This window comes from Pezoporus occidentalis, unplaced genomic scaffold (genome assembly GCF_034315485.1).
Source record: "Pezoporus occidentalis ecotype Australia unplaced genomic scaffold, CSIRO_AGI_Poc_V1 ctg220, whole genome shotgun sequence".
NCBI lineage: Eukaryota > Metazoa > Chordata > Aves > Psittaciformes > Psittacidae > Pezoporus > Pezoporus occidentalis.
Window position 1 is genome coordinate 211439 of NW_026914073.1, and position 19558 is coordinate 230996.

The 19558-nt window shown below is 43.7% G+C and overlaps 1 protein-coding gene across 3 annotated transcripts in view; it reads right to left on the reverse strand.

Annotated features, from left to right (window-relative positions):
• The window catches only part of FAM219A (family with sequence similarity 219 member A), a 90323-nt gene that overhangs the window by 27229 nt on the left and 43536 nt on the right, over nucleotides 1–19558 (reverse strand). For all 3 annotated transcript variants that reach the window (XM_062620383.1, XM_062620382.1, XM_062620381.1), the window contains exon 2: nucleotides 13077–13176. In XM_062620383.1, coding sequence (XP_062476367.1) covers nucleotides 13077–13176 — 100 coding nt within the window. The remainder of the gene's footprint in view (nucleotides 1–13076; nucleotides 13177–19558) is intronic.

The following is a 19558-nucleotide window of genomic DNA, read 5'->3' on the forward strand; positions in this document are numbered from 1 at the left end:
TGTCTGTACACTGGAGCCTTACCAGAGATACAAGCAGAGGGGAAAATTAGTTCTAATATACTCTAAAATTCAATCACTGTACAGTCGAGGAGGGTGAATTAAGGAGAAGGAGCATTTTTGATGGAGTGAGAATCAAGTAGCAATTGGGTTTCTCTTGTTTACCAGTGGGCATACCAGTGCTGATGGAAGAGGACTGCTTTGTGCAAATGTATGCAGGTTACCTAAATTTACCTCTGGAAATTACTACCTACAATGCTTGTGTTGGGAACTCAAGAGAATAACTAGATAGGACTTAGACAGGCTTTTTCAGTAGCAAGTAGAAAGTATATGACATTTATATAACTGCAGTCCTAACTAGGAATAAGTTCACAGGATACTTCAATTTGAGGAGCCCTCAGGACCTTTCCAGCCCAATTTCCTCCTCAAAGCAGGATGAGCTATGGGATCAGATTCTGAGCTTTAGTCAGTCAGGTTTTCAAAACCTTCAAGAACGGAGATGCCACTACCTCCCTGGGAAAAGTTTTCCAGTGCTTGACTGTCCTCATGGTGAAAAAGGATGTTCTTATAGTGACTAAGGTGAGAAAAGGAACAGGTTGGGAATGAAGCACCCAATAGATACTACAGGCAATTTACTGCCAAATCAGGCATGCTGGTATCATTTCTCACTAGCACAGATGAAGCCTCACGAAGCTTTTACACGCTTTTTACATCCCTCCTCATTATCTCCTATCTGATGGTCATTACCAGATAAATGCAGGCAGCAGTCACTGTCTTTGCCTCCTTTACTCCTGCCCTTTTTGCTTTCTCTTTCTGCCCTGAAAGAGAGGAACTACAGCCTGGTTCTAGGTCAGATGCATGCCCTGTAGCCCCCCTGGATGCTTCAATTCACCCAGGCAGTAAGACCCAAAGCAGTCATAGCTTTTTTTCTAACGCAGTCATGACACTGCTTTCTATGGAGGTGGAAATTCGCAGGTACCCATGGATGTTTAATTGCAGATAGAAAGAAGAACGCTGGTAACAAAGGAGCTGAGATCACCTCCTTGTGTTATTGGTCATCCTCATTCCATGAAGAGAAATACCCAAGGGACTGTCCAAAGAACCTAAAGCCAGATTCAAGGACTGTCATGTATTGTAGCACTTCAGCACATAGGCAGAAGCGAGTCAGCTACGTGAGCTGAGAGGAACTAAAAACATAACATCTGCCTGCACAGAAAAAACTATGTTGAAGATTTGCTTTCACATTTTGCTTCACCCCCTGCCCCACAGATCAGAGGCTGTGTAAAGCCACATTTTGTCTTGGTGGTTAAAGCATTCAGGCAGAAAAAAGGAATTTAACTTGCATCATCCATGTTCTGGCTGAAAATAAGGAGCTCAAAGAGGCACAGCTATTTTGTGACCAATTACGTATTCTTTTAGTGAAATTACAAGTAATTAAAAAATAGTGCTAGGGTTTACTAGGGAGTTTTTAAGCCCAAGATACTTGTTTTTTCTTTGAAAATTGTAAGTAAAACCTGAAAAAAAAACCTTAATTTTAAAAGTGGCCTCTATTCTGGATTCAAACTACCCATGCCAACAGCATCATTTTAAATATTAAATATGCTAGCCTTGTTCAAGATATATTTTTAGCACAGTGTTATTTAGTATGTCAAAGACGGCTTCTCAGATTAACTTATACAAAGTACAATTGTCTCACTTGTACTATTCATCTCTTTTCTCAAGCCCCTAGTCCAACAACCAGTATTTAAAATAAAGCATAGGAAATCTTTCTGTTCTGAAAATCTGCTCTTAGTTTTGGGCTGGGTAATGATGGGGGATAGAGGGGCTATTTTCAGGAATGGAGTGGCTGATGTTACTTAGGAGGTGCACTGCAGTGAAGGGGCTGCCAGCAACCTGCAGCTCTGAAACACCTGATGTGATTAAACTTCATTCTCATAGCCATGTTTACTCATGGCTCATGTGCTGGACAGGAGAACTGCATCATTCCTCCAAAAGACATCAGTAATTGCTGACTTGATTGTACCAATTTCATAGCAGGGAGCAAAGAAGAGAACATGTAGATTGCCTGTAAAAACTGGGTAGTGTCTTGCATTTAGAGCAGAAGGTAGAAAACCTCAAAGTTACAGCAAACATAACATGATAGTTTTGGGTTTACAGTAGAATTGCCTTAAAACCCCATAGAGAATTTACTTTATTGTGCTATAAACAGTGGTACTCTACAGTACAGTTCCCCATTTGCATCAGCTTAGGCTGAATCATTTCAAGCTCTTCTCAAGGTAAGCAGTGAACAGGGAGGGGAAGGGATGATAGATGACTTCACTGATACGGAAAGTGGGAGGAAGCCTGGAAAAGGAGCAATTTGCAAAGCAGAGTGGAGAGGACAGGAATCTGCTACTTATACTGTGCTGAGGCTGGAGGTAGAGATGAATGGATTGCAATGGCTACACAGGAGAAGCTGGAGATGATACTTTGAGCAAATATATGAAGATTCAGATCTACCTGCCAAGAAAGTACTTGTTTCCCTTCCTCTCCCCTTGTAACTGGACCCAGAGAGAGGATGCAAATGTTTATGGGGCATGCTTTTTCTTTAGGTCAGTTTGGAAAAAGGCTGTGGGGAATGCTCAAATGTTTTAAAATCTGATGAACAATTCCCAATTCTCCTTCTGGAAGAAGATTCAAAACTGCAGCTATTTTGCACAGCACCAGACCACAACATCTCATTTCCATGACGATGCAATAAATGCTTACCCCCAGCACAAGCTTTTCAGCCACGATTCAAGCAGTAATTAAAGCTTTTTGAATGATAGTTATGTTTAACAACTGGAGAAATGGGATTAGTCTGTTCAATTACTGCTGTGACTTTACAACTTCTTAAATAAAACCTTGTCTTGGTAAATATATGGTATCTATAAAACCAGTTTTATTTTCCTTCGGTGTGACCTGTTTTATAGAGAATGACTGCCAACCAGAACAGAAGAAGAGAAATGCTGAAAGTTTAAGGTTTGAAAGACAAGGAGGAGAAGTGCCAGAGGTGCTGCACACAGCAGAGCCCAAAGGCAGTGACTAGTATGGGCTGTGGTCTTCCCTGGAGAAGCCACTACCTTGTCACTGCCAGGAGTGAAGCGACTGTCAGGGAACAGGCAAAGCTCTCTCTTAATCCCAGCCAAGACTCACAGATCCAGACACCTCTTTGCACAGCTAGTCCCATCACCTGCACTGCAGCTTAATTCCTGGTCCTGAAACTCCATAAAGCAGTTGTTTGGTTGGTGTAAGAGGCTGGTGGTATCCCTGACCCCAAGTTGACAAACTGAGAACAGATGAATTTGCAGTAGAGTTGCTTCTAATGTCTGCTAATCAAGGCAACAGCCTCTTTTGCATGTGCCCAGCATAGGTCCATATTGCTGCATGACCTCCTTCAGTCAGTGCTCAGTCCATGAAACCTTTGTGGTTTCTTCTGTGCTGTCCCCTGCTTTTGGGAATTGCTCCTCCCCAGGCCTCTGAACCAAAAATGATGGATATGATGAAGTCTGACAGTTACTAACTGGGCAAAAATTGTGCTTAGTTTGTTACTGCTGCTTCCATCCTTCCTCCTCACCATTTCATGTAGGACATCTCCCTAACTGCCACATTAAGAGCTTGGCCATGCAGGTGACTCTGTCTGCCAGTAATGCTGTCAGCTATACTTGGAGCCATGACTGTCCCTGGGTTCAGAGGGAGAAGGGCTCCTTGGGTGTTTTTCTGGTCATGCTCAGCTGAGTTCTGCATCCAAGACCACAACAGTACCCCCACCTAACCAGGACCCTGATACTGACAGGACACATGCTATTGAGGACCGCCTCATCTGTTCTGCTCCCCTGTTGTGGCACACCCACGTTTATGTGTTTTTCTGAGCTCCAAAGGATCCTTTAAGATCTCAGAAAAGCAACATGATGTTTAACAGGGTGCTGTGAGCATGCTCTGTATGTAAGGATAGTGGATAAACAAGAACTGCAGTGAACTTCCTATACCAGCAAAACTCTGTGTATTATTTCTATTTAACAGAGCCTTATCTGCTGATGGAGCACTTTAGCTCCAACACTCAATAAGCAGACAGTAACCTTTCCTGGCTAAGAGCTGAGTGTGCAGCACAGAAAAGACAAAGGACAAGCCCATGTCACTGAACAGTCAGAACAAATTCAATTAACCACCAGGTACAATTTAAGGCTCATCATTAATGAATCAAACACATTAAAAAATATTATCATCCAGTACTGTCCACAGATGCTGTGATCTGCTCTGGAGCCAGTTTACATTAATTACACTGGGCTCTGCTTGCTTCCATTGAGTGCAATGCCTAAACTCATCTACCTATGGAGACATCAAAAGGAATACAGAAATAGTAAATCCTGCATAATTCAGAATCAGGGAAATATTCCCCTGCAGTGGGCCAGAGGATCAGGCTGAACCTACATTTAAGGACACAGGGCTCTGAGAAGCCAGGAAAGAGTACTAGTGCCATTTTCTGTGCTGTTTTGTCAAAGATGCCAACACCTGAGCAGGCAGACTTGTTAACTCAGCTGGTGTTAAGACTTTTTAATTTCAGGAACAAGGTGAAGATCACCTTTTGGTCATCACCCTCCTTTAAACCAGTTTTCTAAGTACTTGATAGAGAACAATGATGAAAGTATAATGAGACTTCTGAACAGACCATCAACCTATCACTGCTGCAGTGCTGCCTGCTGGGGTTAGGCTTTGCTAGACCAGGTAGTTTTTATTCTCATCACTACTTTAATTACTGAATTTTTCCTTCCTTCTATCAGAGAATTTCAATAATCTACTCTATTTGTTTTGCCTCACAACCTCTGAGCTGCTTCTCCTATGAAAGGTGGCATATTATGGTGGGTCAGGACAAAGAAAACCTGTGATCTGGAGCTCTGGTCTGCTGCTTCAGGCAAAAAAACCCATTCAGACAGCAGATGCTTTGGCCTATTCTCATTACAAAGTAAAACAATTTGTGTAGAAGTGGATCTTCAGGGTTAGCTCTTTCCTGGACCATCATACCTGTAGGCACTGTAAAAAGCTGGAGTGGCTAAAGGATGGCCAGATAAGTTTAAGTTTGGGTTCAAACTTAAACAGGGGAAGTTCAGGTTAGATATATGGAAGAAGTTCTTTATTGTGAGGGTGGTGAGCCAGTGGAATGCGTTGCCCAAGGAAGCTGTGAATGCTCCATCCCTGGCAGTGTTCAAGGCCAGGTCAGATGGAGTCTTGGGTGACATGGCTTAGTGCGAGGTGTCCCTGCCCATGGCAGGGGGTTGGAACTAAATGATCTTAAGGTCCTTTCCAACCCTAACTGTTCTATAAGTCTATAATGCCCAACAAAATTATTCAGCTAACTTAAAGCTTCCTCCTTTATGACCTCTTATCTGAATGTGTATTAGCCAAGAGTGATGTGGACAACACAAGATGTGTGTCTACTGGCTTGCTAAGTCTGTGGGTTCCCCCTAACATGTCATGGGAGAGGTGCACATATGCTGATGGATGAATGGGAAAGACCAGTAAAATACTGCTGAGGTGCCAAGCAAACTGTAGTGACAGAAATAGCACGCTCATTTGGTGAACACCATGCCACATCATGCTCATATTCATGTACTTAGGCTCTGCTCCTGGGATTTGCTGACTGGCACCTCCCTTCCTTCTGTCTCACCCACTAACATACTCCCTCCTTCCCAGAGCACTCTGCTGAACTCCAGTGAATTGCTCTCTTCCAGTTTCTCTTAATGGCTTTACTGTTTACCCAAGTCTGTGTCAGCTACAGTGTCTCACACGCCTCTTCCTTTCTGCCCTTCTATTTCTCCTCTAACTGACCTGCAATAATATGCCTGCCACAACTGTTTTCCTGCCCTCATCTTTGCTGTTCTGTCTGCAGACAGCTCTACTGCCCTTAATGTGATGCAACTGTTCATTCTCTCATCCCCTCCAAAAAGACCCTGGAGATGCCCTACAGGAAGGATGCTTCAATAAATTGTGTACACAATTGCTATTATAAATGGGAAGAGTAATAACACATGAAATAATGTTTAAATAAATTCCTCCCAAGCCTCAGGAGGCCTCTGAGTGGTAGGCTATGCTTCCACCTTCATGAAGAAAATCAATAGCAGTGCTACACTGCCACTGCACTCTGGCTTCCACACTACCATCCACCTCCCCCCCATACGAAATACAGACAGTGTTCAAGGAACTGGGTGCTCCTAGGGGACGAACACAGCTCTGTGCACTTAAGGCAATGATGTCACTTGAGGTCGCCATGTAAACAGTTACGGGTATGGAAATCTGCAGTTTTGTCAACAGAGGTGGAACCTGGGGACCCAGCTCAAGAGTGGAAGCTTTTTTATAAAACGTATCCCTAATTTACCTTCAGAGCTTCTTCCCAGAAACAACAGATGCTATAGCTAATTAGCATTAATCGCCTTGTTATAGAAACGCAACTGGGAATAGCCAGTACTTGAGGTACTGACAAGGATACACTAATGGCATTGATTTGTCCAGCCTCCTACAACCTCCCTTTACTAGTCTGTCTTCTGTGTGAAAAGTTTAGAAGTCTGGGGGTCGGGCTGCATCTCCCAGTGCCAGTTTTTTCATCTTGATCTGCTGCAAGAGCAGCCCTGGAATGGGATTTCTGAGCGAGGCATTCTTCTGACCAGCTCTGGGATAGGATGCTCTGCTGTGTGCTTTGTGGATTTTACCACAGAATAATAGAATAGTTACGACTGGAAAGGACCTTAAGATCATCCAGTTCCAACCCCTCTGCCATGGGCAGGGACACCTCACACTAAACCATGTCACCCAAGGCTCTGTCCAACCTGGCCTTGAACACTGCCAGGGATGGAGCATTCACAACTTCCCTGGGCAACCCATTCCAGTGCCTCACCACCCTTACAGTAAAGAACTTCCTCCTTATATCCAATCTAAACTTCCCCTGTTCAAGTTTGAACCTGTTTAAGTTTTTCAATGGAGATGCTTTAGAACAAGCTCTGAACCCACACCCAACCCTAGGAGAGGGGTTAAACAACCACATCAACTGAAAGATCAGTCTCATGAGCCACATGGGGAGATAAAGGCATTCTGTTCTTTACCAGGATTAGAGACCATCTGTAAAGTTTCAACCATGAAGGCACCAATTTTGTTATGTTGAACCCTGAGGTCTTTGTAGTTCTCAGCTCATTGAATGATATTCCCAGTACTACTCCTCCCTGATTGTACAGCAATTCAATATCTGCCATGAATACACAGCAGCAGGCTGCAAGGTAGAAACTAACACCATAGATTTGTCACCAGCCTCTGTCTCTAAAACAATTCTCTCCTCTGTCCACTTCAGTCTCCACTTTCCAGCAGCAGGCTGGAGGGTAGAAGCTAATACCACAGATTTGTCATCAGCCTCTGTCTCTAAATTGATTATCTCCTCTGTCCACTTCAGTCTCCACCAAGACAGGACACAGACATAAATCAGATTCTCAGTTTTGTCCAAATCAAGCATGCCAGAGAACAACATGCTACATTTCCTGTCCAATCTGGTGGCCTTCTATGACGGAGCTATAGAAGTGATGGACAGGGCAGAGAAGTTGATGTCAATCGACCTGGACTTGCACAAAGTGTTCTACACTGTCCCACACAACATCCTTGTCTCTAAACTGGAGCGACATCAATTTGATGGATGGACCACTCGGTGGATAAAGAACTGGCTGGATGGCCGCACACAAAGAGTTGTGGTCAATGGCTCAATGTCCGGCTGGAGACCAGTAACGAGTGGTGTCCCTCAGGGATCGGGGTTGGGACCGGTCTTGTTCAACACCTTTGTCTGTGACATGGCCAGTGGGATTGAGTGCGCCCTCAGCAAGTTTGCCGATGCCACCAAGCTGTGTGGTTCGGTTGATACCCTGGAGGGAAGGAATGCCATCCAGAGGGACCTCGACACGCTTGTGAGGTGGGCTGATGCCAATCTCATGAAGTTTAACTATGCCAAGTGCAAGGTCCTACACCTGGGTCGGAGCAATCCCAGGCACAGCTACAGGTTGGATGCAGAAGAGATTAAGTCAATAACAAGACTTCCTTCACCTCTCCCTGCGCCATCTGCTTGGCTCAGACACTACTATGGCCACTAACTTGCTCTCATCCCCTTCTTGCTATACAAAAAGCCAAAAGGCCAGACTGGGGTGACTCAAGAGGCTTTTACGCTCACCCCTGCAACAGGTTGAGGCTCCTGGTGAATCGAATTTCCTTCCCAGTAGTAGTTGGGCTGTGGCTGACCTGCACCGTGTCTCCTAGAGAAAAAAAGCAACATCCTACAATGCAGCTGGCAGGAGGAATGTGTTCATACCCTATTAATTAGTGAAATAGCTCTCCTCTGTTAGTGTTACAATAGCTTCCTGCCTCTTGAAGCAAGGAAACTTCCTGTTTAGGCTGGTGGATTGATTATATACTTGATCCACAGCACCTGACACTAAAAGCAACTTTATGACACTTGCTTCTCCTTATGGGGTTGACCAGAATCAGCCACTGTGTTTTCTGGTATTTTTGGCAAGCTAAGTACCAGCATGAGATCTAAGCTTGGAGGGGAACAAAACGGTAGTTAGGGTTTACAGCCAAGTTCCTGGTGTGATGAAAATGCCACTGCCACAAACCCTCATCGCCACCGTAGCTTGTTCTGCAGCACTCCAACCAATTGCCACATTGCCCATTCTGTTTTAACACAATCTATAATGTCACTGATTGCTGGATAAGACAGACAGACAGTCTGCATGGGGATTTCAGCACAGGGAAGAGAAATTAAAAATGCAAAATAGAAAAACAGATGGCATAAGCTTCATTAAAATAATATCTCATCTCCTGGGGATCCCAGGAGGATCCATTGCATTCTGGTGGATATGGTGCCCCTGAGACTTACACTTGGGGATTATTCTGTTCCTACATCTCGCCTTATCACAACTCTCTTCTGTTTTCACAAAGCTTGTGGTATATGCTCCATCTGGACATGCCTCCTAATAAGGATGTGCTGGAGACATCCACACTAAGCACTAATGTATACCCAGACTTCCCTCCTTCTCTCGCCTGTGCCAGGACCCTCCTTATCAAGTGATTTTAAAGACAGAAAGAAGCAGTTCCTGACAGAAAGATGAAATGGGAGTGTTAGAAAAGTAAGAAATACATAATTAATATGGACATAATATCAATAAAGGTTTAGGATGATAAACTACACGAACTGGGAGATGTTATTTCCACTTAGTGTGAAGCTTTCCTCTTTTTTGTTGTGTTCCCAGCAGCAAGCTGAATGTTTTACTGGTTCATTTATAACCCAGGTGTAATCCTTAGGAATTCACTAGAAATATGTCACCTGCAAAGTTTTTCTTGTATCTAAGTGACCCCCAAAGCAAACACATGGCCAAATGTATTTATTCAGAGGGGGAGAAACAACAGAGGAAAAGACCATTCGAGCAGTAGGATGAATCTGTGTTCCATGCATGCAGCACAGCAAATTCCTTCTGTCACACTTCAATCACTGCAGCCTCTGGAAGCAAAAGTTGTATTCATGCTGGGTTGGTATTTAACTGAGCTCACTTGAACCAAGCTTCCAGCAAGCACATGTGACAGATTTATATATGAATCTTCATGGACTGAAAAATGACATTTATCAACCTTCCGTCCGAGCATTTGACATTTGAACAATTGATTCTGATTTAACAGTGAAAAATGCCACTACCCATATGGAAAATCCACAATAGGATTAAAACCCTAGTTGCTACCATCCCAAACAATGGCTCCGCCAGTTAAGCTATCAAACATTTATGTATTATTTTAACTTTTTCTAGCTTTAAAGAGATTAAAAAAACAACCCAAATCCTGACAAGTTTAATGCAGAAGAGACAAAAAAGTCTATTTGGAGGAACAGGGGCCAGAGCTAGGAGAGGTGAACCATTAAACTGCTTGCAAATTGTAAAGGCTGGGCAGATTTTAAGAATAACAGCAGCAAGAGCTGATGTGGATTAAAAGCACGCTACACTGGCTACCGACAATACCGTCAGTCTCATTTTGCCACAGGTAATTCAGAGTTTATCTGAGTATGGCTAAGAGTAGAGTGTCAGTCCAAATGCTACTAGATATGTGTTCACCTAATTATAGAGACATGCTGTCTCCACAGGCAGAGAGGGAGATGTTTGAGCAGATTTCTCTCTGGAGACAAGACAAGATGATATTTGGCAGCCTTGCAAGACAATTCCTCTTAACCATGTAGGTTTCTCCCACTATTACCTTCATGAGAAGCCTGGAGAAGAGAAGGCTGTGTGGAGACCTCAGAGAAGCCTTCCAGTGTCTGAAGGGGGCCTACAAGGATGCTGGAGAGGGACTCTTCATCAGAGACTGTACTGACAGGACAAGGAGTAACAGGTTCAAACTTAAACAGGGGAAGTTTAGATTGGATATAAGGAGGAAGTTTTTTACTGTAAGGGTGGTGAGGCACTGGAATGGGTTGCCCAGGGAAGTTGTGAATGCTCCATCCCTGGTGGTCTTGAAGGCCAGGCTGGACAGAGCCTTGGGTGACATGGTTTAGTGTGAGGTGTCCCTGCCCATGGCAGGGGGGTTGGAAGTAGATGATCCTAAGGTCCTTTCCAACCCTAACTATTCTATGATTCTATGAGTATATAGTGGTCTGCATTGAGGGTAAACCAGGCAGGATCACTAGCTGGAAATGAGGTCCTGGCAATACTACACCTCTATCTACAGCAAAAAGTGTTCAGACTCTTCCAATACCTCCTTTTGCCTCTCTATTGATGAATAGCAGCATTCAGCAGTGGATAAGTGAAATAAAATCTTCCCTGTGTGGAAAAGCAGAAGTTCTGGAAGAAAGACTAATCATTCTGTTGTATTTGATCTTGGGAAAAATATGGTAAGCTATGTAACTGTGGCATATTTTCATGTATTAGTCCATTGTAATAAACAGTTGTCTTGCATTCAGCTAATGTAACAGGCTTCTTCTTAGTCACCTCCAGTTGCTAAATTCCAGTTTACATCAGACTGTCATATTTTTCTCATTTCTATTATTCCAGTTTTCATGTTTCCTCTGTGGTATTTCATAGTCTTTGTTGTACTTTTGTCTCCCAAATATGCTATGACTAAATTTTCTTTGCAGATTCATGCATTTTATGTCAAAGTCATTAATAAACACTCCATTAGCAATGTCCTTTCATCTGATAATTTCTCCCTCTCAAAAAACATAATCTGATGTGTTTTAAGTTCCTGGGTTTCTCAAACTACTGGCTTTGCTTAAACACTTAGAGATCTACCTCAAATTACTTTTTCATTTAATTTGCATGGTTGAACTTGTTAACTCTGAATCCAAATCTATTTCCCATGATCAGATCACCTATAATGTCCTCATCACTTACTAAAGCCAAGTCATGTCAGCAAATCTCTGGAGGGTATTTTTACTGCCTACAAATGCAAGACTATCTCAGACTTACCAATAATAGAATCAATTGCTCTCCAACTTGATTCTTGATGTTAAATTACCTAAAACAACTATTGCAGTAGTAATTATCATTCTAAGAACATTACAGAACTCTCTTGGCAGTGAAAAAGGATCCTGGTGGCATACGGTATGCTGGCAGTGATAATCCTTAACCAAACTGTGACTGGTGCTGTCAATAACACATAGTGCTGCTCCCTGCCTTTTCCTGAGAAGCAGCCACTGGCTTTAGAGTATTCATGACTGCAACTGCAGGACAGGTCTTCTTGTCCCAGTACACTTGCTCATACCTATATGAGTAGCTCAAGGTCCTTCTCTCTGCTGCATACTCTTGCTGCATTTGCATATTCAACTTTCTGTCTTCTCCTTCCCAGTCACACGTGTAGAAAGATCTTGCCAGTTCAACTACTGTATCTTCCTTTGCTGTCTATGGGTCTACTCTGTGACATTCCTTTCTGCACTGCTATGACCACATTTGTTTGACTGTTTCATTTACCACATACTCAGGCAGAGCCTTGAGATTTCCCAAGTGTTTCCCAGCCTTTTCCTGGTGTTTCTTTAAGGCTGCTCTTAAAAATGAGGCCAACACTAGTGTCTGCAGTGGTATTGCAGGTGCTTGGGTAAAACCTATCTGTTGAGAACATCTCTTCATAATCACACACCAAGGCCCAAACTTCCACCAGTCTTTTTCAAACCTTAGCTGCCTGATAACCTTCCCTATCACTCATTCGGTAGGGGCCAAAATTATTCCACTGAACATGTGGGAACCCCACTTCTTTGAAAGCCTTCCCAACGTGGCACAGTCACCCTCAATAAGCTCCAGCAGCATCCTCTCAATGTCATTTGTGCTGATGTGAAGGACAACCAGGGGACTGCTTCCTGATCCCACTGCAAAATTTTTCAGATTTAAGATTCTATTTTATATCCACATTCTAAGCAAAAAGCACACTGTTCCTTCATCAGGTTCTTGAGGCTCTGTGGCACAACAGTGGCCCAGGTTTTGGAGGCAGAACAGCCATGTATGGACTGCTGTCCTCCTGTAAGCGTTAGCCTTGCAAGGAAGCAGTGTATTGTGCTCACTGGATGATTCTGCTTCCAGGACTTAAAAAATATTGCTCAGAAGTAGAATGAGGTATGTGAACCTTTACAGACCTACAAGTCCTCCATCTCATAGTAACACAGCTCTATCTTTTTCTGATAGTGGCCCGAGTCTCTGATCCCTTCCCTTTTGTTTGCAGTTATTCTGTCTTCTCTCCTTTTTTACAGTCCCTCTATATTATCTACATTCTTTATCTGGCCAAGCCTTGATCTTAGCTTGATAAAAATCTGTGGGTTTAAAAAGCTATGTCTTCCTTTCAAGGAATAGCTTTCTTCCTCTACCACAGCCCAAGGTACAGGGTCCTTACATGTTTGTAGGTCAGTTCCCTCAGCAGCAGAATCACAATGATAAAACTGCTCTGAGAGTTGTTTGATCCAAGCTGGCTTGCTCAGCCACATATGTGGAGATCTGCATACGATCCCATGAGTACCTCATTGTATTTCAGACCTTCTATTCAGCCTTTTCACTTTCCATCAGCAGACTCACCTAATTTCACTTGAAGTGGGGACGGCTTATAGTTCATGGCTACAGTCTCTCCCTCCCTCGTATCACAATCTCTGTCCGAAATAGATGCAGCTGTTGGATCCTGTTGAAAGACAAAAGGAAACAAAACAGAATGGTTTAGCTAAAAGTTATGCAGTCTCTTCTCTAACTTGCTGTTAGGCAAGTCCATCCCCACCCGCATTCAGAATGAACAAAGAACATGCCAGTGTTTTGAATGGCTGAAACCCAGAGGCAAACCACAGGACTTTGGAAGCACATTTAGTATGCTAAAAGTACCTCTGGAAAAGCCAGATTTCAACATCAGACTTACATGATGGATGATACTGGGAATATAATGTGGAGGGTGGGTCACCAGTTCAAATTCAGCCTGGGTTGGCAACCGTCCCAAACCATTTTCACTTGATGACTCTGGGGTGTTGCACGACGTGCATTTACAGTTTCAGCCGAGTCCCAGGTGGACCAGTCAACCTCATGATTAAAACTAAAAAGTTTGTGACCAGCTCTTTGTGAAAGTCCAGCTCAGAAGGAATGAGGACTGAATGAGTGGGAGAATTCAATCTCTGGTCCCCTTGGGAGAAGAATAAAGATGCACGTATTTCCAATACTGAATCGCTTTCATGGCTAACTGTGGAGATTTAATTTCAGTTATCTCTCAGCAGCACAGCATCCTTCTTTGTCACTAAAATGCTCCCAAAACCCAAAGCTCCCCGTTATGCCTACTTGCATACAACCTAAACCAGGTAGTCTCTGCTACCACATGCCAAAGGGTTCAGAGAGGGACAAACTACCAATTCAAGCACTTCTACCAGTATCTAAGAATATTTAAAGTCCTTTCAAGCAAACTTCACACCTGTTGGAACTCTCTCTACTCAGCATCACCATGACAATTAAAAATGTTTTCAACCATGTTCACTTTTTTCCTCCACGAAGCTAGAAACTAAATTGGACATGCATGCATATACATACACCTATATTTGTATGCAAATTTGGATTTGCCAGACTGAACAGCAGCTGAATGGCAAAAACACAGCAGCTGAAATTAAATGAAGCCAAAAATGAAGTGGTGCACCAAAGAACAACAATCCCAACTTTATAAATTAAAATTATGAGCTGTAGGTAGCTAGTATCACTCAAGGAAGAGATCCTCGATGACAGGTTCCATCAGGTAATAGGCACAGATCTACAGAGGGAGAGAACTAGGGAGGCACCACCACAGGTTCATCATGTTCTTGTACTCTTGGGGATATGATATAGGGGTAGCTGAGACCTTTCATCTGACTTGAAACAGCCATCCTTATTTTTTGTGTTAGAATCTATTCTATGATATATCTCAGCTCAGCCAAAGGCCAGTTCTTGTGGTATCCTCTAAGTACAGGATCGGTCTCAAACACACTCAGATGTAGGAACTAGACCAGAATCCAGGCCCTAGGAAAGGATATTCATGGGAATAGCCAGATAATGTAAAGGGCATGCCTGTTTCCCAGGCACGCTAGAAACTCTCCAAGAGGAATGTGTAAGATGATAAGTGGCACCACCTGAGTGCAGGCTTCCTGGATGAGAATCTTACATCCAACAGTCTGGGAAAAGACAGGATATAGACATTTTTAAGGAACATGACTCCAAGAGCTGGATGCTCCCTTAGTGCTACTGAACACAAACAAGTCCTTGGAGCCCTAATCTGCTGGCGGCAGGAAGGCATGGGAGTTATTACAGTTAAGGACATGGTGTGATGGCCATATACTGCCTCCTATGATGGTGCAGTACAGCTCAGAGCCAAGTGAGCTCACAACCAGCAGTTCACATGGCAGAGAAGGAGCCTGGCCACCCAGACTACCAAAGATTCATGTTGTTAGAATCATGTTTGAACTCTTTAAATCAAAACCAGACCTTACTTTTCTCAGCAGCTGATGTGCTGACAGTAGCTTTTCCTTGTGGGTGACCTGCCAGTGAGATTAGACATCCATCTGCATGAACAGAGTGAGAGGAGAAATATTTTGAGGTGCCTGTGATGATTTGGACTCTGGTCCTGGACCAGAGGACTCAGTTGGAGCAGTCTCAAAGCTAGGCTCTAGACCAAACAAATAGGAAACGATCCTTAGAACTCCAGAAAAAAAACAAAGATGATTTTCAAGGAGCAATTCATTCCATCATGTCTTAACACTCATCTTAAACGGAGAAGAATCCACCCTTGGAGATGTGTCTCCCTCTCTCCACTGCCTATAGAGGAGGCCTCGCAACTGGTGGAGACTGCATCCCTGCTTCCGACATGGGGCAGATGAAGGACACAGCAGCAGAGTCCATAATAATGCCAGTCCATACCATGAATTCATCTCCAAGGTTTGGAACAACACTTTCCTGCCCTAGCAGCATGGCATCTCTACAGCAGACCTGCAGGGCAACATGTTATGGCCACACAGCAGACCCATGGCTTGCACAGAGGGATAACAAAGCACCAGCAGCTTCTGGGTGACCACCACTGCATACACAGACAAGACTGCTCTCTCCTGAGAGCAAAATGTATTGAAAAGGAAACCAAGCTGGGCCAGAGACAGCATTCCCAGTGCCAGTGGGTATTCATCCCCATCCCAGGAGTGCCAAGGCACTGTCGTATTTCCCATCCATCACTTCATATATGTTCTGCAGCAATGCACAAGACTCCATAGTAACAACCCTGGCTGCGAGAATGACAGCATTCCCACGCAGCTCGGCTGGAGCTGCCTCTTTGCACGAACACGCTTTTCTTCTGTGCATACTGAACGGGTTCTTTCTCTATATCTCATCCACTCAGAGAAACGTTTACTTGACTAATTAGCCTCTTGCTTGTGAATGCCTGTGAGCACACCGAGACTCACTGCAGGCTTTCGCTACTGCAATTCACTTGGTGATTTTGTCATTTTTTACAAGCCTCTCCAGGCTGATGCATTCAGCACTGACCCCGACATCAAAATCTCAGCTACGTGGTGAGACCAGTCCCAGGCCAGACAATGTGATTTTTCTCTGCTTGCTGGGGGTACACTCCCAATCAAAAGGCAAGTGCTGAGATGTAGCTGCAGGGGGTCTAAATGGTGATGGAAATTTAATATTTTCAAGGGACTTTTTTGTTCCTGAGGCCTCCTTGTAATTTCATTCCTAGGGGGAAAAATACATTAAATGAGGCCACTTTATGAATATTTGGCTGGAACCAGCGTTTAACCAAAGTTTTCTCCCCACATCCCGCATGCTCACAGCTTGATTGGGTATGCACAACTACAGCATTCAAACGGTGGGGTGGTTCCTTACTAGTTTGTTTTTTTCTCTAGGCTTGACAAAATGGACCTCAAAAACTGCTCTCCTGCTAAACTGCCACGTCCTACTCTGTGTGTACCATGTGCTGTTTCTGAACAACAGAAATTAATTGCAGTGAACCTTTATGGAGCATGAGTGCTGTGAATCCTCAATGTACAGGAGCACAGAGAGAAGCTGAAAACACTTCAAACCAAAATCAGGAGTTTAAGGAGGATGACACACAGCAGGCTTTTTATTCTTCCTCCTTTTTAAAATCCCTCCTTCTGTTTTTGCAGTACTTAGCAAAAAACACAACATCTGCCTTAATGCAACAGGTCAGTAGCCTCTTTACTCTTGTCACCTACCTCTCCCAATAGCCCACACTGGACAGTAGCTTAATAAACCTCTTCTTTCCATCTGTCCTCTGGGACCCCAGTGCATGTGGAAGAGAATGGACACACACACAGTTTCTGAGAGCTTCAGCTCCCTTAGAAACATCCTGGCGGTGTTCAAAGCCAGGCTGGACAAAGCCCTGGATGACATGGTTTAGTGTGAGGTGTCCCTGCCCATGGCAGGGGGGTTGGAGCTGGGTGAGCTTGAGGTCCTTTCCAACCCTGACTATTCTATTCTATGATTCTGTAATTGGAAACTGAGATGTCTGTACCAGCCCACTCTTGCCAAGTGTAAAAATCAGTCACTGTTACAGCCTTAAGAAAATGTTCTCCACTTTGCTGTCTGTGGGAAATTCAATGATCATTAAAGCAGCTCTGCTTTTTGATAAAAACCAGAAGGGCACAATTGCCCTTACCCCCTAATTCTGAGGAAAGACACAATATACAGGGCTTTACTTGCCACTTCTCTCCATAGTTCAGAGATTTTGCTCTGATCATCAACTGAAACAGTATGAGCTGACTGCTCAGGAATACCATCCAGCTACCTTTGTCTCTCTCTGCTATCAAGCAATGATGTGCTTGCTGTCTTCTAACTTAGAGATGCTGGTACTCTCAGTACCAACATGTGTGACAGCCTGCAGTGAGTGCTTGCAGCTCAGCAGACTTCTGCTTTCTGAAGCCGCCCATGTGGATTCACTTGCTGCAAACAAATGCTAACAAGAAAGGACAAGCCCAAGCATTTTGCTTCTTTTCTACATCAAATATTAAGTTTGGAGAAAACTGATAGATGTTCTGTGCATGGGAGACTGACTTAGTGTGCAGGAAAACAAGTGAGAAACCGCATGCACCCCCAGTACAGGGGGTACATTCAGGTCACTGAGCAGTTTCTATCATTCCCATGTTGTCATCCAAGACTCTCAGGCAAGAACATTGCTACTGCTAATAAATATTTATGCCTTCAGTCTCTCTGCCCTGGGAATAGAAAATCCTATGCCCTTTGCAGATTTCCTCTGCCTCAAGCTGTACTGCACTAGGTTATCCTGAGAAAGGCAGCTGTAGGCTGCACGCTACTGGGGAGTCCGATGTGCACAGGTGGTTAAAAGCAGCATCTCACCAGTATGCTGGACAGCAAACCTTTGCAGCATCCAGGTATCACTACAATACAGGCATCAAATATCTATGGACATAAAGTGCTTAAACCCCCCACATCCCCCCTGGGAACCGAGATATGCATCATCTATCCGTGTAAGAAACTGCATAAAAGGAGAAGCTCAGATTTATAGTGGATGAAGCTGAATCCACCATACAGACGAACAATGGTCAGTAATGGCATGTCCAGCAGGAGAAAGGAAAGTGTCACTGGGGAATGAATGGCATGAATGGAACTTGCAAGCCTCACAATGGACTCTGTAATGCTCTCCTCTGCATCCTTTGGGCTTCTGCTTCAACACAACTGTATGCTTAAACATACAGTTTTGGACCTCATTATTTCATGGAAGATGTAATCCCCTCAGCAGTCCTATAGATAAAACTTGAAGCTGCAACCATACAGGAACACTGGAATAATGGGGTCGTTCAGAGAAGAAAGGGGAAGACTAAGGAGAGATACAATAGCTGCATTCAGATATAGAAAGGGCTGCCACAGTGAAAAAGGGAGTAATATTTTTTTTCATGTTTTTTGTAATCAGAGTAAGAAATTATTACTTTAAATGCAGCAGGATTGGAAGGCAATTTCAGAGCAAACTGCAGAGGTAAGGGTAAGGAGCTGTACATTTGCCCGATGAAGTTGTGAAACTGCTGCTGCAAGACCAGATTAGAAAATAATTCGTCACACAGGAAAGTCAACAGAGCTGATTTGGTTTTGAAGAAGCCTGATCAAGATTTGGTACAAGGTGATGAGATCTCTGATCTTTTTAGGTCCCTTTCCCCCATCTGTGTTAAGAGAAGAGGAGCCTGCTTCTAAGGCAGACTCATTTAGGCAGAAGACCAGTTTATCCTGGGAATGAGAGGTTCTGCAAACTCCCCTACCTACTGCCAAGGACCATAGCTGGCCTTCACCTTATCTCTGGGTGAGCTGAAGAAAACCACCTTTTTTCTAAGTCTCACATGTTCAAGGACCTCCAGAATCACATAGAGACCAGAGCAGAAGGCTCCCAGGAAGACATGGTTGTCATTTTATATCCACATGTGCATGCTGCTGGATCCAGAGCACTAACTGCTCATCTCAGCATCACCACCCTGTATCAAAATGTATGAAAATAAATGCATTCTGGTGACACAGCAATTGATGCACTGAAATGCATCCTGACAGCTACTGACTCAGTTTCAACAAAGCCATAAACAACGGTTTATCAACTTTCTTCTAGCTCTGCCAATGCACAACACTGCTGTTCTTCTTCTCTGAGCAACCGCTGAACAGATCTTACTTAGCAGTAACAAATTAGGCCTGCAATATCCCTACAAGATCTGAATTTTGAAACTGATTCATTTATAATTGTAAGACAAACTGGTAGTTGAAGCCATTTCTTTCAGCAATTCAAAAGCCAGCAGCATCAATTTTCTGCATGATTAAGACGTCAAGTCGTATCAATTAAACTGAACCAGAGCGTCACTGAAGTGACTTTTTACTGTGTACACCTGCTGTCGGGGTAGCTCAACTCACTGGCATGTAAGTTCAGATCTTTGCTTCATTTCAAATGGGAGCAGAGGAGAAGTGCTAATCTGCCTGTGTGAGCCACACCGCTTGTGCTGAAATGCTCCCTTGGAGCCATGGATATGAAGGGTCTGCCTGACTGCCACATTCAAGCT